At 40.4% G+C, this 27804-nt stretch overlaps 1 protein-coding gene across 2 annotated transcripts; it reads left to right on the top strand.

Annotated features, from left to right (window-relative positions):
- On the top strand, positions 1 to 27804 carry Rrm1 (ribonucleotide reductase catalytic subunit M1). 2 transcript variants are annotated; one of them, XM_036173268.1, is made up of 19 exons: positions 1 to 212; positions 1204 to 1292; positions 3891 to 4068; positions 4923 to 5023; positions 7752 to 7811; positions 8575 to 8614; positions 9312 to 9474; positions 12524 to 12665; positions 14261 to 14344; positions 16481 to 16642; positions 16916 to 16995; positions 18387 to 18588; positions 19195 to 19344; positions 19534 to 19755; positions 20918 to 20994; positions 22924 to 23059; positions 24393 to 24488; positions 25800 to 25988; positions 27422 to 27804. In XM_036173268.1, the coding sequence occupies exons 1-19, from the start codon at positions 194 to 196 to the stop codon at positions 27608 to 27610; spliced, it is 2379 nt and encodes a 792-aa protein (XP_036029161.1). In that variant the 5' UTR covers positions 1 to 193; the 3' UTR covers positions 27611 to 27804. The 2 variants fall into 2 exon arrangements, with proteins under 2 accessions (XP_036029161.1, XP_036029170.1); XM_036173277.1 differs by lacking the exon at positions 1 to 212 and adding an exon at positions 230 to 432.

A 27804-nucleotide genomic window follows, 5' to 3' on the forward strand; every position in this document is an offset into this window, starting at 1 on the left:
GGAGTTCGGATTTTCGTTCCTTCTGGTGAGGAAAGTGCTGTCGGTGGCGCGTTTTTAGTCGATTCGCCGAGCGGCTCCTGGTTCAGACCTCAAGTTCGACCGTCGGCTCCGTCCTGTCAGCGCTTTGGAGCTGCAAATTGCTCCCGAACCCCTCAGCACCTCAGCCACCAGCGCATTTCAGCCACCAGCGGCCATGCATGTGATCAAGCGAGGTGAGGAGCCCGTGGGGCTGAGCGGGAGAGGGAAGCCCGGCTGCCGAGTCGCCGCGGTTGCTCACGCCACCCGCCCGCCCTCCGCCTTCCCGCTCTTCTCGCCGCGGCTTCCCGCCGGGCCACCAGCCGAGCCCGCGTCGGAGCTCAGTCTGCCTCCATCTTCCTAACTAAGCGCCCTCCAGAGTTCCTCCGGAAGGGACTGTTCTGAGCACCGTCCGAGGTAGCTTTTGGCTCCATTTTACCGAGGAGGTTTCAGAGACTGACGCAAAAGCCCTTCAGCTAGATTCATGGCTGATAACAGTTCTGTGTCTGTCTTTTTTAATTTCCTAAGGGAAAAAAAAAAGAAAGAAAGAAAGCAGCAGGGCGGTGGTGGCGCACGCCTTTAATCCCAGCACTCGGGAGGCAGAGCCAGGTGGATCTCTGTGAGTTCGAGGCCAGCCTGGTCTACAAAACGAGATCCAGGACAGGCACCAAAACTACACAGAGAAATCCCGTCTCGAAAACAAACAAACAAAACAAAAAACCCAAAAGCTCATGAAGTTGACCGGGCCACAGGAGGAAATACGGAAAGAAAAAACTTTGGACACCACAGGGTCACCTGTCAGTTTTCTGGTCTTTTGTGAGGTGGGAGTGTGGTATCGGCCCCTGAGTTTTCTTGGGAGAGGTCGTGTTTTTTTTTTTTTTTTTTTTTTTTTTTTATGTTGTTTGTTTCTTGAGACAGGGTTTCACTATATATCACTGGCCTAGAGCTTGCTATGTAGACCTGGCGGGCCTTGAATTTACAGAGACCTGCTTTTGCCTCCTAAATCCTGAGATAGGTGACTTTTAATCCAACCAAATTGGTAAGATTAACCACAGAGCTGTCTCCACAGACCCCAAAGACAATCTCTTAGTGAACGTTTCTTTTTGGTCAATTTCAAAGTTAATTGCACTTGAATCTTTGATAATGCCAGTTTATAACTGCTAGTGCAAACTGTGTTTGATTCTTCAGATGGCCGCCAAGAGCGAGTTATGTTTGACAAAATTACATCACGAATCCAGAAACTCTGTTATGGACTCAATATGGACTTTGTTGATCCTGTAAGTAAATATAGTATATATGATGGATTCTTTGCTTCCTGTGATTTTATGTCTCTTATCTCTAGACCTTCACTTAACTATACTTAAGTGTTAAATGTGAATATATTGCCTGCGGCTTTTCTTGACTTTGAAGTGTCCTTCAGAGAGTTCTGTATGTGAACAAAGAGGAGCACCTGGTCTTACCTCTGTTGAGGCATCTAATTCACCCTTTTCTGCTGCCGGTGTTCCTGGGGTTTTAGCCACACAGTATGGAAACTGGTTGTGTATGTGTATCTAGAATTAAGAGTGTATACATACATATATTAAATACATTTTTATCATCTTTTCCACAGTGTCCTCTTACCACCTTCTCACCAGATCTCTTCTCCATTAGTCCATCTAGTACTCTTGTGTGTTTGTGTGTGAATATGTGTCTGTCTGTGTCCTGGTCTGTGTGTTTTTGTGTGTGAACATGTGTCTGCATGTGTCCTGGTCTGTCCCACTTCATTTAGTTAGGGCTGCTTGTATGAGCAGGAGTCTGGGCTTAATTTACCTGATTGAGCAAGGGCAACTTACCAGTGATTACATCTCTGAGGAATTTGACTCCTCCTGCAACCATTAACTGGACAGCTAAGGGTAGGGTCCCATGAGTTCATCCTCCACTCATGACGAAATACTGATGGGCCTAATCTTGCAGAAATCTTGTGCAGATAACTACTGCAGCTGTGAGTTCATGAGTATTTTTTTTTTTTTTTAAAGAATTGTTTTATGTCTCTGTGAGTATCTGCTTCATGTATGTGGGTGCCCAAAGGGGCCAGAAGAAGTTGTTGGATCCTGTGGAGCTAGAGTTATAGGCTGTTGTGAGTCACCCATGATATGTGTGTTAGGAACCTAACTTGAGTCCTCTGGAAGAGCAGTATGTACTTTTTTTCCCCCCAAGACAGAGTTTCTCTGTGTAACTCTCATTGTAGACCAGGCTGGCCTTGAATTCATAGAGCTCCACCTGCCTCCCGAGTGCTGGGATTAAAGATATGAGCCACCAGTATGTACTCTTAACTGCTGAGCCATCCCTCCAGCCCTCGTGAATATATCTTATTCTTGTTAGAGCCACAGTGTGACATTTATCTAATTAGGTACTTGATAAATGTTTAGTTAGCCAAGTGAGGAAATAGTTTTGTACTTTAAAGTATATTATTATAAGTGTACACATTTTCGACTTCCAGATACTGATTAAAATAGTCAAATGTTAATACTGGGATGAATCTGCAACCTTATCCTATTTCCTCTCCTTTGTTTTGTAGCTAAGGCAGGTCCAAAGAGCGGAGGGGCTGATCAAAGTCAGTGGCAGTGCAATTAGAATCAAGTGGAGCTCCTTGATTCTTAGATGTTCACTTGCCTCATCTATAACACATGTCCATATATGCAGGGGTGCCTTAGTGGATTCCAGCTTCCCAGGGCAGAACCTGTTGAAAAAGTCTGGATGCTATTAGATGTGGCACATGGATGTTATGCTAGACCGAGTTCTGATTGTTTACCACATAGCACCAGAAACTGTATGGATTTCGCATTTAATCTCTTGAGTCAAGGAAACAGTCAGAAGCAAACTGGCTTAGCTGTGCTACAGATACAGTCTCAGTAACCGCCTCCATTCACTCCCGCTGCTTTTCAAGGAGATGTGTGCCTTGGCCAATGTTACTAGTTAAGTTGTTGTATTTAAAAGATTTAGTAAATATGTAGACACAATTTAGAATTTATTTTCCTTTAAAATGTATGATGGGCTCTGTAAATACGAGACTCCGAGTTTGGATCTTAGTATCAATGTGGAAAAGCCAGGTACAGCAGTGTGTGTTACCGCAGCTCTAGGCACACGGAGAAAGGACCAGATCCCGGGTGCACATCAAAATGGCAAGCTCCAGACTCGGGGAGACACTGTCCCAAAGAATAGGTCAGTTGTCATAGTGAGACCTCTGTCCTTAGACTTTCCATGCTGTCTCCTGATCATGTGTGCTATGTGCTTGTGGGATTTTTTTTGTTGTGTTTGCTTTTAATTTTTTCTTTATTCTTTGTACATTTATGCTTACTACTGTGAGAGAAAATATAATCAATTTCAATTAAAACATTCTTTTTTTTTTTTTTTTAGCTGAGGATCGAACCCAGGGCCTTGTGCTTGCCAGGCAAGCACTCTACCACTGAGCTAAATCCCCAACCCTAAAATTAAAACATTCTTATAGCCACCCTGTGGTGGCGCACGCTTTTAATCCCAGTACTTGGGAGGCAGAGCCAGGCGAATCTCTGAGTTCGAGACCAGCCTGGGCTACAGAGAGAGATTCAGAACAGGCACCAAAACTACACAGAGAAACTCCTGTCCCAAAAAAAACCAAAAAAAAAAAAAAAAAGAAAACCACCACAAAAAAGAGAACCTAACACTAATTCTAATTTTATATGTAAGGATACATTTTCAGTCGTTTTGTTGGCTTATGAATTCTTACATTGGGATGAATAATGTTTTTCAGATGAGGAGAGTGTGTTATGTTATAACTTTGGTTGTCTTAACTACTCTTTTAAGGAGGCTGTTGTTTCTTGGAAAAAGCTGTAATAACTGTTGGTTTTATTTTGTAGGCTCAGATCACCATGAAAGTAATCCAGGGCCTGTATAGTGGGGTCACCACGGTGGAACTGGATACTCTGGCTGCGGAGACAGCGGCAACCTTGACTACGAAGCACCCTGACTATGCCATCTTAGCAGCAAGGATTGCTGTCTCTAACTTGCACAAAGAAACAAAGAAAGTGTTCAGTGGTATGTCTGGAGTAACAACATTAGAAAGAATTTAATATTGTCGTAAAGTTATAGGAATAATAATTACGTAAGTTTCTAAGATTTCATCTTATTTTAAAAAACCATATACAGTTCAGTGTAGGGTGGGAACTAGAAATTCCTGCTTCTCCATGTAGCTGACCTACTGTATGAAATTATGTGTGTCTGTGGTGTATGTTGAGACGGGGTCTCATTTAACCCAGCATGCCTGCAAACTCTTTGTAACCAAGGCCAGCCTTGAACTCTCTTGATTCTCTTGTCTCTATTCCCTAAGTTCTGGGATTACACATATATGTCATCATTCTGGCTTGAGTTTCTGTTCTTTTTAATTTTTTTAATTAATCTTTAATTGTGTTTGCCTATTTTGTGTGTGTGTGTGTGTGTGTGTGTGTGTGTGTGCATGTGAAGGTCAAGGGACAGCTTGTGGGAGTCACTTCCTGGGATAGACCTCAGGTCATCAGGTTTGGTGGCAAATACCTTCACCTGCTGAGTCATCTTGCTGACCTAAGTTTTTGTTCTGAAAGAATTAAAAAAGAAGAAAATGACAAGAAGTGACTTTAATTTCTGCATTTCCTTCCTCCTACCCCCCCTTTTAGCTGTGTATCAGTTACTTGGGAACTGCTGTTAAGCTATAAGGGCTTATATTCGCTTTCTTTGAAGACTTTCTTTTGTATATATAATGTACTATTCTATGGGTACTCGACAGAAGTATGTTTGTTGAGTATTTTCTCTGCTAGGCACCAAAAGTGGCTTGGTATTAAAAAAACAAGGATTGAGAGCCACTGTTTTAAAATAGCCATGAGGTGGTTTTGACTTTCCTTTTTATCTTTTCTCAGATGTGATGGAGGATCTCTACAATTACATAAATCCACACAACGGCAGACATTCTCCCATGGTGGCCAGTTCGACGCTGGATATTGTTATGGCCAATAAGGATGTATGTACAACATTTTTTTTCTGGTGGAAATTGATTTATTTTAATAATGCATTTAAGGCTGGATGCTGGTGATGTACGCCTTTAATCCCAGCATTCAGGCAGAGGCAGGCAAATCTCTGAGTTAAAGGCCAGACTGTTCCAAGGAGCGAGTTCTAGGATAGCCAAGGCTACACAGAGAAATGCTGTCTTGAAAACAAACAAAACAAAACGCATTCAAGAACATTTAAACACTACAAAAGGCATTGATAAAAACTAGTTCTCCTGCTCTAGATTCTGGTTTTCCTTAGCATTTTTTAAAACATACTTACCTGGAGCTGTTCTGTGTATATACCGTGTGTGGTGTGTGTGTGTGTGTGTGTGTGTGTGTGTGTGTGTGTGTGTGCGTGTGTGCGTGTGTGCGTGTGTGTGTGTGTGCGTGTGTGCGTGTGTGTGTGTGTGTGTGTGTGTGTGTGTGTGTGTATACACCGTGTGCGTGCGTGTGCACTATGTTAGGCATACTGTTCTCACTGTTGGTATTTTCACATAGAACTATAACTCATCATTATCAGCATTTATGAATTTACCTCATTTATCCTATCTGGCATAACATTCCATTGTATAGATTATTTTCATTGTACCCAAGAGAATCCCTCTATTGGTGAAAGTTTATTTTCCATTTTTCACTGCAGTAATAGCCTTGTATGATAGACATGTCGATGTTTTGGTAGAAGCCTGTTTTAACATTAAGTAACAGATTAGTTGGCTGACTCTCTAAGTATGTAGCAGTTATTAAGGAGATGTAAAAGAAAAGTGGCCAATTATATGTTACTTATAATATAGTCTTTCTCCCCACCCCCTTTTTTCCTTCAAGGTTTTCTTTCTTTCGATTTTATTTCTATGTTATGTATGTGGCTCTTTTCCTTGTTATGTGTTTATGTGTACCATATGTGTGCTTGGATTCTCTGGGACCACCACAGTTACACATAGTTCTGAGCCACCATGTGGGTGCAGGGGATTGAACCCTGGTCCTCTGAAAGAGCAGCTCTTAACCGCTGTCTTCTTTCTACTCTAGTCTCTCTTGACAAGATCTAAATGTGTAGCCCTAGGACCCGCAGCAGTGCTGTATTGTCTGCCTTTGGAGTGCTTTCGCAGGCCTACACCCCCACACCTGGCCCTGTGCATAAGTTAAAGATGGACAACAGGAGCAAAAACTGAGCCTAAAAGTAAATATTAGAAAATAAACAAATACTTATAGTCTAGTACCTCAGTTCTTCACTGATCATTCTAGCCCATACCTGGTTCTGATTACAGAAATGCCCTTCAAGCTGGGCGGTGGTGGCGCATGCCTTTAATCCCAGCACTCAGGAGGCAGAGCCAGGCGGATCTCTGTGAGTTCGAGGCCAGCTTGGGCTACAAAGAGAGTTCCAGGAAAGGCGCAAAGCTACACAGAGAAACCCTGTCTCGAAAAACCAAAAAAAAAAAAAAAAAAAAAAAAAAGCCCTTCAAGGTTTGACAGTAAAAGGGAACCGGGTTTCAGATAGTATGACTGATCAGATCACTCCTAATTACCTTTGTTTTCTTTTAAATGACTTAATAACCTACCAAAACTCTTTAACAATGACCAATTTATAAAATCTTACTGCCATAATAGTAATTTACTTTAGATCTGTTAAAAGGACCATGGATTTTCAAAGCCTATAAACTACTTTGTTTGCTTGTAACACATATTTATTTCGTTCAGTTTAAAGCGGGTTCATTGTCAAAACAAAAATCTGCAGCTGAAAATGGTGGTACATGCTTATGATCCTGGCAGGAAGCTGAGTCAGGACTGTTCCTGCAAGTTCAAGACCAGACTACTGGTCTACTTAGTGAGTCCAGGCTAGTCAGAGGTACATAGCAAGTTCCTGTCTCAAAAATAAATAAATGAAGCCAGGTGCATACCTTTAATGCCAGCACTCAGGAGGCAGAGGCAGGAGGATCTTTGAGTTGGAGGCTAGTCTACCTGTTCCACAGACTTGAGTTCCAGGACAGCCAGGGCTATACAGAGAAACCCTGTCTTGAAAAAACAAACAAAAATTTAAATAAATAAGTGTACACACATGCAATAAAATTAAAAAATATGAAAAATATGAATCAGTATTTGGTACCAATATTTTAATATTTACTAGTATGAAAACAAGTTTAAGGACGACCATATTGTCACTTTCATGCTCATTTCTTTCAAATTTGATAGAAACATAAGGGAAAATTGGGAAATTAATCACACAGTGTAAGTTCTCTAGTTTTTAAATAATTATATTTTAGCTGGGCGGTGGTGGGGCATGCCTTTAATCCCAGCACTCGAGAGGCAGAGCCAGGTGGATCTCTGAGTTCGAGGCCAGCCTGGTCTACAGAGTGAGTTCCAGGAAAGGCTCCAAAGCTACACAGAGAAACCCTGTCTCAAAAACTAGAAAACTTAAAAAAAAAAAAAAAAAAAGTCTTAAAGTTTTACATTTTTTGTGCTGTTAAGGATGGAACCTAGGATTTTGTGCATGCTAATGCTCTGTCACTTAGATGCTGGCCCACACTCTTCTGTGCCTGGTTTAAAGTTCCTCATCCCTCTGCCCTTCAGTGTTTGATTTCTGTAATGACAGTGCTGTCTCTTTGGTTCCTATATTAGTTTTAGTTCTGGAGTCAGCCAAAAACGTATTAGAAGTTGTGAAAGTAGCTTTTACTATCTTAGTTACGGATTCTTCTTGATTCCCTTCAGCGCCTGAATTCTGCCATTATCTACGACAGAGATTTCTCTTATAACTACTTTGGCTTTAAGGTAAGTAAATATGTGGGTATTCCTCCTTAAATCCAGAAATATAGGGTTTTATGTTTGATGATTGAGTTTTGATGTTCCTAGTTATGGTAGGATTATGGTAGTGGTGAAACTTTAAAATAAGCAAAAACAGCTTTTTCATTAATATCTTTGAACATTCCAAATATTACTCGTGGATTATTTTTAAAATTACTTGGATAATCTGTCGCAATCACTCCATGGTCTACTATTTTTGCAATAACTATTGACTCTCTACTCTGAAGCGTTTGTCTGTTGTGTTGATTACACAACGTAGTAACTAAGGGCAGGGATATTTGTATCAGACCAACTGGGTTCAGCTTTCCCATTTCCTATTCATAAGCTATGCAGTCAGTTCCCTCCTTAGAATGGGTATAAATGAGATTCAACATGCTCTTCTGGAGATCGATTATGTTGCTTGGGGGTAGTGTCTAGTCTCTTACAAGCACTGCACAGATGTTAAGACATCATGCTGCTGCTGCTGCCGCTGCCGCCGCCACCGCCGCCGCATACCACAGCCTGTAGCATTGTTGTATGCAAGCGGGCCTTTCCCAGGAGTTTGCATGTAATCTCTGCTGAAGCAGAGTAGCCAGGTGATAATCTGCTAGACTGCAGGTAGAAATGGTAAATGTTATCCTTTTTATTTAAAATGATAAGATTGAGAGATTTCATCAGATCACCTTACTATGAATTACATATCCACTGTATTTAAAAACTTGAGAATTCTTAGGTGACTTTGCTCTTTTAGACACTGGAGCGGTCCTATTTGTTGAAGATCAATGGAAAAGGTAAGAAATGAAAATGTATGTTAGCTTTCTGTTAATTACGTTGAATGTAGAGCTTTGCACTATTAACCTTAACATTTCTATTTAGACTCCAAATAACACTTTAAAACATAAATTGCTTTTGGGGCTGTAGAAATGGCTCAGCAGTTAAGAACCTATCTGTAACAGCAATTCAAGGGGATCCAGGGTCCTCTTCTGGTCTCTGTGGGTACCAGGCATGCACGTGGTACGTAGACATACATATGCAAACAAAACACCCATAACATCTGAAAAATTTATATGTGTGCATGGGAATGGGAAGGGAGAGAGATGTGGAAGTTGGAGGCCAACTTGTAAGAGCTGATTGATTCTCTCCTTCCACAATGTGGGACTCAGGGATTGAACTCTGGTTGTTAGCTTTAGCAACAAGTGCTTTTACCTGCTGAGCCATTTTGCAGCCTTCCAAATAACCTTTTTGTTGTTGCTTTATTGTAAAGAATAGCATTTTTTTTAGCTCATGGTTCTGGGGATTATCACATGGTAAGGATAGCAAAATATCTCTAAATGATATTTGAACTTTAGGTTTATTATAAATAATTGTGTTGCTTATTTGTAAAGTTTTTTGAAGTTTCTTTTGGTGTTAAATTTTTTTGTTCAAATATGTTTGATCCTAGTTATTCTGACATGTCCCATTGTCTGAAAACTCCTACTTTGTTTATAGTGGCTGAAAGACCACAGCATATGTTGATGAGGGTATCTGTGGGGATTCACAAAGAGGATATTGATGCTGCAATTGAAACATACAACCTGCTTTCTGAGAAGTGGTTTACTCATGCCTCTCCTACTCTCTTCAATGCTGGGACCAACCGCCCACAACTGTCCAGGCATGTAGCATCTAAAGCTGTTTTTCCTTGCTGTTGTTTTCTTTTTCAAAGATGTATTTATAGTAGTGTTTTGTCTGTATGTATATGTGTGCACCATGTGCACTCTTGCCCACGTTCAGAAAAGGGCATCAGATCCCTGGAACTGGATTTAGATGGTTCTGAGCTGCCATGTGGATGCTGGGAATTGAACCTGGGTACTCTGAAAGAGCAGCCAGTGCTCTTAACCACTGAGTCATCTTTATGGCCTCTAAATGGTCTGACTAGGGAAATAAAAAGCCAGGTGGTTCATACATTAAAAACATACAAAAACTTCAGTTATTGCCTGCTCTGATTAAATAATTTGCATTTGGAACAATCTGTTAGGGTAAATAAGTTGGAAGAGGGCAAATGCTGTTAGTGAGAACTTTATAGACCTGACGGTGGTAGTAGTTGTACAACTGAGTATTTTAGGTGCTATTGAACAAAAAGTTTTTGATAGGGAATTGTATGTCATTTATATTCCAAGAGAGTTGTTTTTAAATAAAAAAAGAGGCTGTAGCTCAGTGGTAGATCATATGCTTAGCATGCACAAGACCTTTGGCTCAAGACTTTTCAGCACTGTTAAAATGATTAGTAAGAAGAGATATGACTAGTAAGTATCTAGAACTAGTTAAGAAATTCCTGCAGTAATTTATTTAAAAAATTGTGAAAGGATTAATGAGGTGAAAGAGATACATGGGAATTAAATTGAATTTGTGATGTTCTGAATCTGGGTTAAGGATGGTTCCTGAATTTATGGGCAGAATAGGATTACTAGTGATGTCCTTAGCTGTGAAAAGGATCACAGTTTACACTGTCTGGAGTAAGTAAAAGCAAAAAAAAAAAAAAAAAAAAATGCTTTTAGCAAGTCTGTGTATCTTAGGAATTCAAGAATATGCCAGTGTCTATATACATATTTCATTATATTAACATTTCTATAATTCATTGCTGTTTTATAATACAATTCATTAGCAAAATTGGTGTAGAAAATAACCTCCTTAATTTGGTAAAAGATCCATTAAAAACTTATATCTGATTGGGCGTTGGTGGCACATGTCTTTAATCCCAGCACTCAGGAGGCAGAGGCAGGTAAATCTCTGTGAGTTTGAGGCCAACCTGGCTACAAAGTGAGTTCCAGGAAAGGCGCAAAGCTACACAGGGAAACCCTGTCTCAAAAACAAAACAAAACAAAACAAACAACAACAACAAAAACCTTAGATCTGGTATTGAAAAGATGGCTCAGAGGTTAAGAGCACTTGTGGCTCTGGTAGAAGACCCATGTGGTGGCTCACAACTGTCCAGTCCTCAGTTCCATGGGATCTGACACCTTCTGACCAGGCATACATACATGTGGTACACATATGCTTAACAAGTGAAACATTCATACCTATAAAATAAAATAAATCTGAAAAGGAAACAAAACTCTTAGATCTATCACTGTTTTTAGTGTGCTAGTGGAGGCCTGAACTAGCATTGTAAGATAAGAAAAAGAAATGATTGAAAGTGGAAGAATAAGATCACAGATACGATTTTTACATAAAGAATTCAGTAGTGTCTTTGGACAAGTTATTAGAATTAAAGAGATTTAGGCAAAATACTTAAATAGAAGTTTAATATAAATACATTAGTTGTGTTTCTGTACTTTAGCATTTAGAACATTTAATTCAAGGTCTGCTGCTAAGAGCCAGGCATGATGAGTGTGCCTGTGATCTCGGGTAAACACAGAAAAATTGTCATTTGGGGCCAGTCTGCTCTCCAAAGCAAATTGACAGCTAGCCTGAGCTATACAGGGAAACTCTGCCTCCAGACATCAAGGGTGGGGCTGTAGCTTTGGGGTAGAGTGCTTGCTAGCATGTGTAGAGCCTTGAGATTGATTCCTAGCACCCAACTGTTCAAGAATTGTCTTAGCAACATTGGAAATGGTAGTACTGAGGTAGAAGGATGGAGAATTCAGTGTCAGCCTGGGCTGTATACCCTTATAAGAAAGTAAGTAAGTAAATAAATAGGAGAAAGGGAAGAATTTTCATAGCATATTTTAGAAGAGCAAATAGATGGAAAATGATCATCAATAAGCCCATGAACATATGGGATACTCGATCAGTGGGATGCTTTACAACCATGAAAGTAAATTAAGACTACATACATTAATGAATTGTATACAGTTGAGTTTAGGGAGACTTCAGAAGGTTAATTAATTACAGGAATTGTAATTTGGCCCCTTGTGGCATCTTACTTCTTGAGGAAGATGCCATACAGATGTATGTATCTAATCTTTCCAAATACCTGAGAATGTTATAGAAAGTCTGAATAGAATCTGTTTGAGTAGTTTAACATCAAGATGTTGAAATGTCCCTGGTAGAGTAATGCTCATGAATTGGGAGCTTGATAAGATAGAGCCAAAGTTCAGGTAGAGGGGCCATCTGAAAAAAGACTGAAAGAGAACTATATTTTTTATGTACATGTCAAAGAATTGACTGACAGGTTTTTGTTTTCAAAATATTTCAGTTGTAGTGCTGGGCATGGTAGTGCATGCCTTCAATCTCAGCTCTCTGGAGGTAGAGGCAGGCGGATCTCTGTGAGTTCGAGGCCAGCCTGGTCTACATAATGAGTTTCAGGACAGTCAGGGCTATGTAGAGAGAACTTGTCTCAAAAACAAACAAAAAAGTTTATTTTTCCTGGTGGTTTACTAACAGTTGGAAAAGTCTGATGTATGTTTAAGAGTTAGTTTGAGAAAATTAATCCTGGCACATAAGTAGTCTGGTAAAAAACAGGCTAATATTTTAGGCTTACCTATAAAACTTTATTCTGGGCTTAATGTCTAAGGTAGGTAGCAAGATTAATTTAAAATCATAGGCTGTATTGGTGTCTCCTGTTCAGTGAAAGGTGTTTCCCATCCTCTGAAAACACTTAGGAACTTCGTGGATTTCAGATCTCCTCGTTTGTTTGACTTAATTGTCTGGATTATCTAGTCCCTTTTTGTGACTCATTGATTGATTTCCTTGCTTTAATCGTCCTTTTTTTCTCCCGGTAGCTGTTTCCTTTTGAGTATGAAAGATGACAGCATTGAAGGGATTTATGACACTCTGAAGCAGTGTGCCTTGATTTCTAAGTCTGCTGGGGGAATTGGTGTTGCTGTGAGTTGTATTCGGGCTACTGGCAGCTACATTGCTGGGGTACGTGTTTAAGTTGTGTGACTTTTAAAACCAGTCATGGGTATGATAATGCTAGTGTTTGGGAGACATGGGTTTCTGTTAATTATCGCCTAGTTGTGTGAGTGGGAGTGAGTCTTTTTATTTCTTGAGTCATTGGAGGGTTGGTTTATGTGAGATAATCTTTAATATTTTCTAGCTCAGATTTTAGAATTATGATTTTTTTAAAACAATAATAATAGCAGCCATTTTTTTTATTTTATTTTACTTTATTTTTGGTTTTTCGAGACAGGGTTTCTCTGTGTAGCTTTGCGCCTTTCTTGGAACTCACTCTGTAGACCAGGCTGGCCTCGAACTCACAGAGATCCACCTGGCTCTGCCTCCCGAGTGCTGGGATTAAAGGTATGCCCCACCAATGCCTGGCCTATTTGTTTTTGTTTCGAGACAGGGTCTCACTGTGTAGATCAAGCTAGCCTGGAACTCAAAGGGATCTACCTGCCTCTGTCTACCAAGTGCTGGGATTAAAGGATTGTTGCTACCATGCCTGGCTAGCTATCATTTGATTGCTCACTGTGTGTCAAATCTGTTACAAATACTTTGTAGGAATTACTCTCTTTACTTACTACAACCTAGGAGATAGCTACCATTTCAGACACATGCTAGCATCTGAGTTTACAATAATCTAGGCACCAGTGATTTTATTTTCCACAAGATGAAAGTGAGGCTTAAAAGTTTATTTTTTTCTGGATCAGTCATCATACTATGTGATAGAGCCAGTATTGAAGCTTCAGACATTGGTAACCAAGATAATGGTGTATGTAGGACTTGGATTTCCATACTATTTCTTTCTTTTACCTATTGGTAATGTGGCCTAGAGGGAGTGATATCAGTATTTTTATGTGCAATGTGAAAAAAAATTAAACCTATGGAGTCAAATTCCCAAAGAATTGTTATATGATGTATTCAGGTATGTAATATTCTGTCTTTTTTGTGAGTAATATTTCATAATCTCTGTACTATTTTGTCTATATATTTATGTATCTGTTTATCTACCTATTTTGTTTGTTTAGTGTGTGTGTGTGGTTTTTTTTTTTTTTTTAGTTTTTCAAGACAGGGTTTCTCTGTAGCTTTGTAGACCAGGCTGGCCTTGAACTCACAGAGATCTACCTGCCTCTGCCTCCCAAGTGCTGGGATTACAGGCGTGCGCTACCAAGTTGCCTTGAATTCTTTAGTGGGGAAAGTGCTATCATAGTTTTTGTTTTTGTTTTGTTTTTTTTTAATGATACTCTAAGTATATCTTTATCTAATGACTGTTAGATTTCAGAGCTTAAATTTAGTTACCTTGGTTTTGGAATTTTTTGACTTACTATATCTCATTATAAATTAGGGTTGTGTTAAAGTAGCTGAACATAACTTAGCAACATTTTGTTGATTGTTATGTTGGGCATTATATTTTCATTGCTGAGGTGTGGATGGAGGGAGACCAGGTAAAACTTCATAGATGGCTGCTTAGAAATTAGTCACTGCTTGAACAAAAGATTAGGAACAGGTTTTTACTTTTGGAATTTTTTTTTTTTTCCTAGCTCATCCAGATCCTTTACTCTTAACCTTTCTTTCAGACTAATGGCAATTCAAATGGCCTTGTACCAATGCTGAGAGTATACAATAACACAGCTCGATATGTGGATCAAGGTGGAAACAAGGTAAACTTTATTACTAGCAAGTGCTAGAAATCAGAACTGAAAGTCTTTAGCTATAAAAGTTGGTTCAGTTATATATTGTTGTACTTTGTTTTTAAATATTTGTTTTATTCTTATGTGATTAGTATGTGTATATCTCTGTGTGTGAGCATGTACAAGTGAGTACTTATGGAGGCCAGAAGAAGGCATTGGCGCCTCTGGAGCTGGAGTTATGAATAGGTGGTTGTGAGCCATTCAGTGTGTGTGCTGGAAACTGAACTCCCATCCTCTTCCTAACTGTAGCGCCATCTTTCCACTCCCCTAATTCTCTAAATACCATGCTTTTCTTTTAAAAGATAGAATCTTGTTTTGCAACCCTAAGCTGACCTCAGACTTTCTGTGCAGTCTAGGCTGGTCTTGAGTATTGTGTGATTGTAACTTAGTCAAATTAAAGAGACATAATTGTTAACTCAATACATAGTTGAATGGATTTTAACAGCAGTGCACTCGAATGACTGCCGTATCATAAGATACAGGACACGTTCATTACCCCATGTTTGCTCATGTCCTCTTGCAGGCAGTCACTGCTGTTACTCTCGACCACACATACTTTATCCCAGGATCTTAGCAGTCACTGATCTGTTCAGCTCTTTAAGAAGTCATTTTATAGTTAAAGTTTTTATTTGTTTATTTATTATGTGTATGTTTGAACATGTCACACTGCACAAGGGAAGGTCAGTTTGGAGGAATGGGTTATCACCTTCCACTATGTGGGTTCTAAGGATTGAACTAAGTTGTCAGGAGTGGTGGCAAGCACCCTTACTCCTTGTAACATCTCACTGGCCTACTTTTTAAGATTTATTATTTATTTTTTAAAAGATTTCTTTTTATTTTATGTGTATGTTTTGCCTGCCTCTATGTATGTATACCATGTATATGCCTGGTGCCTATGGAGGTCAGAAGATGGTATCAGATCCTCTGGAACTGGAGTTAATAGAAGGTTGTGAGCTGCCATGTGGGAGCCTAACCCAGGTTTTCTTCCAGAACGGCAAGAGTTCTAAACTACTGAGACATCTTGAGTCCCTATTTTTTTATTTCTTTGAGACACAATCTTGAACTTACTATTATAGCTGAGGCTGGGTCTTCTGTCTCTACCTTCCAAGTATTGACATTACAGCCATGTGCCAGCCTACCCAGGTTAACACCTAACTTTGAAATAGATTTGTAATAATTCATCCTAAATTTTCTTAAGCAATAGCTGGGTGGTGGCAAATGCCTTCCATCCCAGCACTTGTGAGACACAGGCATGACAATCTTGTGAGTTCAAGACCAGCCTGCTCTATAAAGCAAATTTCATGTCAACCAGGGCTGCACAGTAAGACCCTATCTCAAAAACAACAACAAAAAAGAAATCACAATGAAACTCCCCTAGAGTTGAGAGAATTGCATTGTTTATCCAGTATTAGATTTACAACTAAGTCCCTTATAAATAGGTAGGTGTATTAATCATACTACTAGTTTATGAATTTTTATCTAAGGGACTTTTTGACAACATTCATGTGATAGGTCATCATTTTTTGTTTGTTTGAGCTACATGGTCTCATGTATCTCTGGCTGGCCCTTAATTCTTGATTCTCTTTCCTTTCCCTCTCAAGTGCTGAGATTACAGGTATGTGCCACCATACCCAGCCAGCTCCGTCTTTTAACCTTAAATGAGACACTTGTTACATTGCTAAAGTTAAAGTAACCTTAATTGGACTTGATATCTTGTCATGGTATAAAGTGAGCTACCCTACCTTGAAGAAGAGCCTGTAGTTCACTGTCACTTTGAATGATTACTCTTGTGTGTGTGTGTGTGTGGGGGGGGGGGTCCTTGTCCATACCTGCATTCAGGTACTTGTGGAGGCCCGAAGAGGGTGTCAGATCTCCTGGAAGTGGAGTTAAAGGCAATTGTGAGCTGCCTAATGTGGGTGCTGGGAGCTGAACTCTGGTCCTCTGTTAAAGCAGCAAGTGATCTTAACTCATAGTTTATTTTTTGATACTTTTTTTCAACTGATCACAGTGAAGATGAAAGGAGACATCATAAAAATGCTTTACAAAATATGAAGCCTCTTTGTTTTATATTGATTTTGATAAGAATGCTGACTTTCTTACCATTAGCGGCCTGGGGCATTTGCTATTTACCTGGAGCCATGGCACTTAGATATCTTTGAGTTCCTTGACTTGAAGAAGAACACAGGGAAGGAAGAGCAGCGAGCCCGGGATCTCTTCTTTGCACTTTGGATTCCAGATCTCTTCATGAAGCGAGTGGAGACTAACCAGGTGAGAGGGCTGGGCACCTGTGCTCACAGCAGCAGGGTTCCTACAGGCTTTGCTCTTCTGTCCTTTTAAGTTGTGCTTACTAAAGACTCGCCTGTGTGATGCCACAGATGACGTTCTGTTCTGGAGAGCAGATGCCTCCTGACCTAAGTGTTTTAAAGGCCATACAAACAGGTAGAACTGCACCGCATTTCCATGAAAGCCCCCTTCTTGTGGTGTTTGCAGTAGGCAATGGCTGGTTGTATATTTCTCATAGCTGTTTCTACTTCTTTGTAGGACTGGTCATTGATGTGTCCAAATGAGTGTCCTGGTCTGGATGAAGTTTGGGGAGAGGAATTTGAGAAGTTGTATGAAAGGTATGAGAAAAATATTAATGTTATAATCATTTGAGCCATGGTTTCTCTTACTCAGGGCATCCAAATATCAGAAGTGTTTATGGTGGGCTAAAGCCAAGGCTCTTGAACATTTACCTACCCTGTTGTGAGGCACCAAGTTTGAACCCTACCATTGGATAACCAAAAAAATACTTAATCACTAGTTCATTTCTAGAAATCTTTGAAAGTATCCAGAAGAGAGTGTAATTATTAATTTGATTGTTGTTAGAGGTGTCTTGACTTTTTCACCAAAATTATTTATCTTCTTAAAATTTGAGTACTTGGTATTTTTTTAATTGATCCTTATAAAAACTGAGAAGAGTTATTTTATAGCATAGTAATTTTTAAAAACATTACATTTATGTAATTATTTTGGGATTGGGGGCACAAATGTGCTACAGTGCATATATGGAGGTCAGAGGTCACCTTGTAGGAGTGTGGGTCCTCAGGATCAAACTCAGATTCTCAGGTTTGGCAGCAAGGACCCTTACTGACTGAGCCACCTCCTGGCCCCAGTAACATAAATCCCAAATAACTAGGACCTACATGTTGACAGTTCTTTAGAATTAGCATAGTAGTAAATTTTGTTTTTATATTTTGAAGCTTAATGACAGTTTCACTACAGTTTGAGAAAAATAACAGGCAGGCAAACTATAAATAGCAGCAATTGCAGGGAGGTAGATGGGTAAGAGGAAGAGAGAAAGCCAGGCTTTTTAAACTTAGTTAGGGTCCAAGAAAGTAGGCAGCTTCAGCAATGGTGTTTGGTAAGCAGCTGCATGTACAAGGGGAGAGGACTTCAGAGAAAGAAAGCCCAGACTGTCTGGTAAAATATCCCCAGGTCACGCCAGGTATGAAAGAAAAGTAGAAGGAAAAGCAAAGGTAAGTGCAGGCTGCAAGGCAGAGGCTGTGTAAGCAGCTGCCATGATTTTGATGATGACTTTTGTTCCTTTTTATTTTGAACAGTGTTATTGATTTGTTGGGGGTCATTGGAAGGAATCTAAAGCTGCCTGGTTTTCTGGTGGTCTCAGCTTATAGAAAATGGATATCAGGGTCGGAGGAATGGTTCAGTAGTTAAGCGTGCACATGCAGAGTTTTGAGGCCCTGATTTGGTTCTCAGCACCCAGATAACAAGCCAGGCATCCTGAAAACACCAGTTACTCCGACTCTGGTTTCCATGTGCACTCATGCACACATATGCACATATACTTACACAGACACACATACACAGATAAATAGAACCAGTCTTTAAAAAATGATGAATATCATTGCTTTTTTTCCCCTTTAGTAAAGCTTTGAAAATTTGCATAATTTTATATTTTCATGTATTCTTCCTAGGGTATGAATATTGGAATAATTCTGTCTTTGTCTTTCAGTTATGAGAAGCAGGGTCGTGTCCGCAAAGTTGTGAAAGCTCAGCAGCTTTGGTATGCCATCATTGAATCTCAGACAGAGACGGGCACCCCATACATGCTCTACAAAGATTCCTGTAATCGAAAGAGCAACCAGCAAAACCTGGGAACCATCAAATGCAGCAACCTGTGCACAGAAATAGTAGAGTATACCAGCAAAGATGAGGTAGGTAAAGAAGTAGAGAAGCTACCTAGCATACTGAGGGAATTGTAGAGGTCATTACTACTTGTGAGTCCCTCATTGAATTTACTGAAGTGGTTGAAGGGAATTTTGTTTTCCAGCACTGAAAACACACACACACACACACACACACACACACACACACACACACACACACACACGCAACGCACGCATGCATGGCACGCACACGCGTAATTATGTTAACTAAGCTGTATTTTAAAAATAAGAATTTAGCCCCCCGGGAAAATGGAGAATGGAATGCATCAGAGAGTACAGTTAGGAACTATTTCAGTATTCTGAATAGTACAACTCACATATGTAACTGATAGTGGATAGTTGGAATCATTGGGATTAGAAATATACTGATAAATGATGAGAAAATCCTAATTTTAGGGGTTGGTGCTTTAGCTTAGTTGTAAAGAGGTTACTCAGCAAAGAGTAATAATTCCTTGAGTTTGGTCTTCAGCACTGGTATGGGGGGCTGTTGGTAAATTTTCACACCTGATCGATCTAAAGACTTTAATGATCTCACTGATACAGGGAGAAGACACCAAAAGATCATGTGATCTGAACCCTTTCTTTATGTTGCAGGTTGCAGTTTGTAACTTGGCTTCTCTGGCTCTGAATATGTATGTCACACCGGAACATACATACGATTTTAAGAAACTGGCTGAAGTCACTAAAGTCATTGTCCGAAATTTGAATAAGATAATTGATATAAATTTCTACCCTATTCCAGAGGTATGGATAAATTTCCCTGCGTATTGGTTGTTATTGAATCCAAGATGGACGGTTTGTCATGGCTGCAAGTCCTAATTTAAGTGAATGTCCTCGGAATGGTGTGAGAGAGTGGGAATGAAGAGGTCATGTGTGTCAGTGGTATAGAATGTTACCTTTTGTGTTCAGTGATCTTTTCCTTTTCCCACAAAGGCACACTTATCAAATAAACGCCATCGGCCCATTGGAATTGGGGTACAAGGTCTAGCAGATGCTTTCATCCTGATGAGATACCCCTTTGAGAGCCCAGAAGCCCAGTTATTGAATAAGCAGATCTTTGAAACTATTTATTATGGAGCTTTGGAAGCCAGCTGTGACCTAGCAAAGGAGTATGGCCCTTATGAAACGTATGAGGGCTCTCCAGTCAGCAAAGGAGTAAGTATGTGGTTGAGATTTCCTTTTGCCTATGAGTACTAGTAATGGGCTGAATAATGACCCCTCCTCAAAGGATGAACACACATCCTGCTTCCCGGAGCCTGGGAGAGCGCTTGGTTTGCAGAAGGGGTCTTTACAAATGTAGTTGAAGACCTTGAGATGGGGTTGTTCTGGGTTATTGAGGCCTAGATTTATTCAGGTGGACCCTAAATCCAGCAGTCACTGTTCTGCAAGAGACACTGAGACATCTATGATATTCCCAGATCCTATCCACATTCAAGTAGAAGACAGATTATCCCTGGCTTGTGACACCAGGGACTGGAATCTGGGGAGCCATCTTAGAATTCTGTCTTCCATGCTGCCCTTGTCATCAGTAGTATGTCTCTTTTCTGTATAAAGTTTTAGTTTCTGCATTTATTCTGATACTCAGAAAGTCTAGTGTGTAGTTATTTGGAATTTGGGGTATGCTTAGCCCAATAAACAGATCAGGAAGCAAGGATTACAGAGTACGCTTTATTATAAAAGGACTGCATCTCTTAAACCATTTCATGAATGTTAAGATTTCCTACTTTGTAGATCTGCAGGAATGTGGTTGAGATGAGGTCCCAGGCTGCTTCTGATCAGTATGCTTAATGGGACTTTGTCCAAGAGATTCATTGGAGCCAGTAGTCCTTTTTGTTTTTCGAGGCAGAGTGTCCTTGTATAGTCGTGGTTGTCATGGAACTAATTTTGTAGACCAGGCCGGCCTTGAACTCACAGAGATCTGCCTGTCTCTGCTTCCCGAGTGCTGGGACTGACTAAAGGTGTGTGCCACCAGCCACCACTGCTCAGCCAAAGAGCTGATATTTCTTTCTTTATTTTTGTTTTTTGTTTTTTCGAGACAGGGTTTCTCTGTGAAGTAGTCCTGGCTGTTCTGGAACTCACTCTGTAGACCAAGCTGGCCTTGAACTCACAGAGATCTACCTGCCTCTGCCTCCCGAGTGTGGGATTAAAGGTGTGCGCCACTACTGCCAGGCGAGCTGATATTTCTTAATGTGTTGCCTACAAGACAGCATTTACTGGGATGTGGGGATATGGCAGTTAGCCCTTTTTAAAAATTTTTTGGTCGTTGTTTTAAATTGCCTGAGAGTAACATCATAAATATGGGGTATTTATTTCTTAGATTCTTCAGTATGATATGTGGAATGTTACTCCTACAGACCTGTGGGACTGGAAGCTTCTCAAGGAGAAGATTGCAAAGTAAGTAGAGATGTATAAAGTAGCATGGACGCCAGGAGACTGGGGCTTTCTGGTTATTCAGGAGTTACATTTGAATTGGGCCTGTGACTTATCTCACAGAAATGGCTTAGAAAACTGTAAGAAATAATAATGTGAAGCTTGCTTAGGTCAATGAAAGCCTTTTAGCACACAGTAAGCTTTTCTGTATGAATTGGTGTTATTTTGAGGAGCTGAACATTTATGCTAGTCAATTTTTTTCCCCCCAGACCTTGTCTCATTATGTATCTTTGGCTGTCCTGGAACTCACTATGTAGACCAGGCTGGCCTTAAACTCACAGATAACCTCCTGCCTCTGCCTCTAGAGTGCTAGGATTAAAGGTGTGCACCAACTCTGCCTGGCCCAAACAGGTCTACTTTAAAAAAATGTTTTTACTCTTTTATTCATTGAGCTTATAAATAGTTTTGTTTTGTTTTTTTTTTTAAATAAGATTTTACTCTATAGCCCAGGCTGGCTACAGACTTGTAGACACCTCCCACCCCATGCCCTACCCTAAATACAGAAATAAAATCGAAAGTAGAAACTGTTCTTTTAAAATTTGTTCCTTTCTTCAAAGATAAGTCTCATTGATGATGTGTTTTTCTAGACCTCTTCCGTACATACAGTTTGGTCATGTAAATGTAATTGGAACTTGACAGATTCTGAGGTTTGGTTTGGAGATCTTCTAGTGAAAGTAGATCTTAATGTTTTCAGCAATTACAATAGGGAATCATCTGTAGCAGGTGTGACTTCATAGCAGTCTCCTATCTATGAATGTGATATTGGGACTTACAGGTGAAGAAGTAAAGGCACGAGAAAACTGGTGGTTTGCTTGAAGCCTTATGTCTAGAAAGTGACAGTGAGGTTGAGGTTGCGAACCTAGTTGTAGGCCCTGAGGCTCAATGCTGAGCACCATATCGATCCACAGGTGTAGAATGTCAGAAGGATAGGCTGTCTGTATTGTAGGAACTTAGAACAAGCAGTGCAGACAAAGTATGTGCAATGGTGTTAGTCACCGGAAATGCTTGAAGAACATGTATTTGTTTTGACATTTGTATTTGTTGCACACCTGGTCAGGAAAATGCCATGCAGGTTGGTCTCTATACATTAAAAAATTTTTTAATATTTATTTATTGTGTGTACATATGTGCACGCATACATGTATGTTGAGGCATGCATAGAGGTCAGAGGACAGCCAGAAGTAGTTAGAGCTCTCCTACCATGTGCATTCTGTATATTGAACTCAGGTTATCAGGCTTGGTGGCAGATGCCTTTATCCACTGAACCATCTTGCAGGCCCTGGAATTGGTATCTTAGGCTAAGCTGTGGAGCTTTCTTAGAATGTTAAATAGTATATTCTTTAAATACTCTTGGTACTGAAAAGTGAAAAAATTAACTTTTTAGAAGCTAATAATTGGTAGTAGGAGAAATTAGAATTTTTTTTCTGAGCATAATTTTTCCTTTTATACAGGATAATGGAGAGTTGTAATAGGTGACTAGTTCTGACCACTTTCACAGCATTGTTTTGTGAAGGAGCCAGTGATCATTAAGGCATGTAGTAAAGATGAGTGGGCTTGAATGAATGTGCCGTGATACAGATGGGCTGCTCAGGACTGAGTTCAGTTTCCCTGGGCAAAATAGTGCATTGAGTGCTGTGTGTGACTCCTGAGTGTCACAGAACAAGTGACATAAGTGAGGACTTTATAAGACTTGCTAGCAGTTAAAACTGTGCTGGTCTGTTCAGAGGTGGACATTTTAGAACAGTGGAGCAGTGGCATCCATGCTGTGAAGTGTACTCCTTGTAGTTTGAAGTAGGTATGTGGTTACATGCCTCTGTGGTGGTATTCTCAGCTTCTGCTATAATACAGTGTCGCAGACTCTCTAATAATCTCTAATGATCTTTTTCTTTTAAGGTATGGTGTAAGAAACAGTTTACTTATTGCCCCAATGCCTACTGCCTCAACTGCTCAGATTCTGGGGAATAATGAGTCCATTGAACCTTATACCAGTAACATCTACACTCGCAGGGTCTTGTCAGGAGAATTTCAGGTGAGAACTTTACAGCCAGGTCTGTGGGAGCTCTTCTGAAAGCTGGGAGTAAAAGCTTACCCATAATCTATGGAAGCAGCCAGTGACCAGAGGAACAGTACGAAAGAAGCTGTTTTCGGGTTTTGTTTGAGACAATCTCAGGTAACCCTGGATGACCTCCAGTTTGCCATGTAGCTGAAGATGACCTTAAGTAGATTGTTCTTTCTCCACTTCTCAGGTGCTGGGATTACAGATGTGCACCACCATGTATGGCTGAGTCAGAGTTGACAAGTGCCTAATTGTTTATTTCTGTTTTTTGTTTTTTTGGTTTTTCGAGACAGGGTTTCTCTGTGTAGCTTTGTGCCTTTCCTGGAACTCACTTGGTAGACCAGGCTGGCCTCGAACTCTCAGAGATCCGCCTGCCTCAGCCTCCCGAGTGCTGGGATTAAAGGCGTGCGTGCACCACCACTGCCCAGTTTGTTTCTGGTTTTTTTTTTTTTTTTTTTTTTTTTTTGAGAAGCCTCACTATGTAGACCAGGCTGGCCTCTGACTTGCAGTGGTCCTCCTATCTCTGCCCTCTGAGTAGTTGGATTATGGGTATGTTCCACCATGCCCTACATGTTTCATACCTCACATGCTTTAGTTGGGATACTAAAGGTGCCCATAGAAATAGCATTACTTAGGTATGGTGACTTGTGTTTATAATCCTAGCACTTGGGAAACTGAAGTAGGAGGCACTCTAGTTTTAGGTTAGCCTAGGCTACATAGCATCGCCCATCCTATTTTTAAAAAAGTATCATTTTAAAGTGGTTCTCAGGTTAGGAACGGGTTGTTCTTTTAATTCTAGCAATTAGGAGGTGGAGACAAGAGAATGGTTCTCAGACATGGTTACCAAAGAGAACTCACTTGGTAGCCCAGGCTGGCCTCGAACTCACAGAGATCCGCCTGGCTCTGCCTCCCAAGCGCTGGGATTAAAGGCGTGTGCCACCACCGCCCAGCCCTTAAACATTTTTGTAGTGTTAGTAAAATAAGGTTTATAAAAATCCAAGACAAATAATGTGATGATCTGATGTATATGTGTGTGGTACATATATATGTACATACATGTGTTTATACTTTGTAGAATGATTACCACAATATATTGTTTCTTCAATAATAGATGTCAAGACCTTAAAGGGATGTAGCTTTGTGTGGTGAAATGGTCCTCTCAGTTTTGTTAAAAAACAATGGCATTTATTAGGGTATCTAATAAGTAATTCAGCCGTCTTCCTTATTTTGAACTCTAGGCCTGGGATCTGTTATAGGCCCTGCCAGTGTAACTTTGTTTCTTGACATCTTTTTGTTTTTTCATCAGATTGTGAATCCTCACTTACTGAAAGATCTTACTGAGCGGGGCTTGTGGAATGAAGAGATGAAAAACCAGATTATCGCATGCAATGGGTCCATCCAGGTACAGATTAGAAATGGCGTGTACTTTCTATGAGCTAAGCTGAACATTGTGGTGCCATCTCCCTTCTCCCAGGCAATACAGAGAAAAATGGTCTTTCACTGTGGCCATACAGGTTCTCTTAATGTGTCTGTATTTCTGCATTGTTGTGCTTGTTTTAATATACATCTTTACATAATCCTTATTGTTTCTCCAATAAAACAGTAGTCCTCAGTTTTTCTTCACAATTGGGGAGCTTTTAAAATCTTGAAGCTTGGGTTGCGTGTATTGCCAAGTAAATAAGAATGTCAGGAAGTAGCAGTCAGACCTACAGATTTCTTAAAAACCTAAAATTGGAGTTAAATTTTAAAAGCATGGGGGACTGAGACAGTCTAGAAAGTAGTCAGGTAGTGCTTAACAATAAAATGATTGCATTTGTGTAGATGGATGCCTTGGCTAAACACTGGCCAGCTTGGCAACTGCTCCTCTAACTTTCAGATTTTCATGTTAGAAACTGTAGCATCAGCCAGGTCATGTATTTCAATGTAGTCAGTCAGCCGTAGGGCTAAGAAAACCATTTTGACTCTTAAGTGCAGTCTGTGGCGTTCTGACTTAGCTCACTGCTTCCTTTGATCTTGTGCCTGTAAAGTCTTGATTATTTGTGTTTCTGTCATTTATTAGCTTAACTCTACCCCCACTCCCATCCCTGCTTTTTTTGGGGGAGGTGTTTCTACAGGATTTTTCTATGTAGCCCTGGCTGTCTTGGAACTTGCTCTGTAGACCAGGATGGCCTCAAACTCACAGAGATCCACCTGCCTCTGCCTCTCAGCATGCACCATCACTGCCTGCTCCCCTTCCTTTTTTTTTTTTTTTTTTTGGTTTTTCGAGATAGGGATTCTCTGTGTATCTGTGTAGCTTTCCGCCTTTCCTGGGACTCACTTGGTAGTAGCCCAGGCTGGCCTCGAACTCACAGAGATCCACCTGCCTCTGCCTCCCGAGTGTTGGGATTAAAGACGTGCACCACCACTGCCCAGCATCCCTTTCCTTTCTTAAATACATCTAGAACAATAACTATTTTGCCCATAAGCCAGCTGATATTTAAGTTACTACATCAGATTTATATTTGATTGGTTAAGTGAGATTTTATTGACTTTCTAAGCAAGAGATAAGCAGTTTGGGCACACTTGCTATAACCATTAAGATACTAACTGCATGACAATGTCAGATCTATAGGAAGACCAAACCAAGCATTGTAGCAAGCACCATTAACCTGTTGTTAGTTATATTGCTTTCTTATTGACATTAAAACAACAACACATGGTTTTCCTTTTCCAGAGCATACCAGAAATTCCTGATGACCTGAAGCAACTCTATAAGACTGTGTGGGAAATCTCTCAGAAGACTGTTCTCAAGATGGCGGCCGAGAGAGGTGCTTTCATCGATCAAAGCCAGTCTTTAAACATCCATATTGCTGAGCCCAACTATGGCAAACTCACTAGTATGCACTTCTATGGCTGGAAGCAGGTTGGTCGAGCACCCTGAGAGGGCTTAATTGCCAGCTTGGGATATTTGGGATTTGAAATAGTTTCTGTTCTAGCTGCTTTTTCATATTGCCATCTGGAAGTTTTTTTTAGTTCAAGTCCAAATGTGTTAAGCCTGAGTGGTTTTTATGTCAGTCAAAGTTTCACTTTGGGTTTTCTTGTGAGCTGCCTGATATGGGTGCTGGGAGCTGAACACTTAGATCCTCTAGAAGGGCAGGAAGTGTCCTTAAACTACTGAGCCATCATCTGGCCTTTGTTTTAGATATTTTTATTCTTTCAGAATTTTATACAATGTGTTCTCTATCTGTCCCTCTCTTCTTTCTCTCTCTTTCTCTCTCTCTCCCTTCCTTCTTTTCTTTTTTTCTTTTTCTTTCTTTTTTTTTGAGACAGTTTCTCTGTGTGTAGCCCTGGCTGTCCTAGAATTTGCTCTGTAGACTAGGCTGGCCTCGAACTCCCAGAGATTTGCCTGTCTCTGCCTGCCAAGTGCTAGATTAAAGGTGTGTGCTATCACACCTGGCCCTCTTTCTCTTGTTTTTAAGTAACCCACCAACTCCAATTTGTACCGCTGGGTGTTGACTTTCTTTCCCCAAGAAACCATCAACTGTCCATAGCTCCTCAGTTAGGGGTGGGGACTCATGAACTCTATGTTAGAACAATGACTCACTTGCAGCCAGAGGCTGCACTTGGCTGCATTTTGCTCCACTTGCCTGGGCCTCTGTCTCTTACAGTCTTTCTGCCCCTATATACTGTTTTTTAAGCCTTCCATTCTCGCCCACTGCCCTCTTTTTCACTGACCTCTCTCTGTTCCAGACCATCTTGTGCGCTCTTGCCTTTTCCAAAGTAGCTTTGCACTCACTGTCCATCCATTGTTCAAAAGCATCCCTTGTCCCTGCTTTATCCAGTGTGTGAGCCAGGTTACACTGTTGCCAGCTGTAACAGTGTAATAATAAGTGCTGTAATCCCAGTTTTTCTTATGTCTTGACATATGAGAGGCCTTCTGTGGAATTACAGGTTGACCCTTACTTGATGTGGGATACTGGACAGGAAGATGACCCTTGTGAAGTGTTGATGTCTGTTGTTCTACCTTGACTGTCTCATCCCCTAAATGGTTACAGTCTAAGGCAGGAGTGTTGTTTGTACAAACCTGGAAGTGATACGTGTAAAAGTAGCTACAACTGAACAAAAATATTTGATATTCCAAAGAAGCAATCCTGTTTTAGGGACAAAACCCCCAAGGTTTAGCTATCTATTTAAGCAAATTTAAAAAAGAGTTTAAGTTGGTTTATAGGAATATATTTAAAGGTTTTAAAAATTAATTTTGTAGCTGACCACATGGTAGTTATTTTGAACAAAGATCTTGACTCTGTACTGTTCTCCTGGAATTCTTCTAAATAGCTGTGTTTCTTTCCCTTGTAGGGTTTAAAGACCGGGATGTATTATTTAAGGACAAGACCTGCGGCTAATCCGATCCAGTTCACTTTGAACAAGGAAAAGCTGAAGGACAGGGAGAAGGCCCTGAAGGAGGAGGAGGAGAAGGAGAGGAACACAGCAGCCATGGTGTGCTCTTTGGAGAACAGAGAGGAGTGCCTGATGTGCGGATCCTGAGAAGAGGCCGAGCAGAGACTGGCTCTCACCATAGCAGACTTCTTGAGTGTAGATAGGCGTAGTGGGTTTGCTTGATTTCAGGAAAGCTTTGCTGGACCTTACTGCCATGAAGGGAGTCCTTGATTCATAGTACTGTTTTAACCAAAACAAAAACCAAACCCAGCTTTGATATTAGGAATCAGAAGAGCCTTGGA

This window comes from Onychomys torridus, chromosome 1 (assembly GCF_903995425.1).
Source record: "Onychomys torridus chromosome 1, mOncTor1.1, whole genome shotgun sequence".
Taxonomy (NCBI): Eukaryota; Metazoa; Chordata; class Mammalia; order Rodentia; family Cricetidae; genus Onychomys; species Onychomys torridus.

Excerpts from the sequence above, each read along its gene's own strand:
- Rrm1 (XM_036173268.1), top strand. Across the intron at positions 5,024-7,751 it reads TTGTTATGGCCAATAAGGAT|CGCCTGAATTCTGCCATTAT; the intron begins GTATGTACAACA and ends GATTCCCTTCAG. Across the intron at positions 9,475-12,523 it reads AACCGCCCACAACTGTCCAG|CTGTTTCCTTTTGAGTATGA; the intron begins GCATGTAGCATC and ends TTCTCCCGGTAG.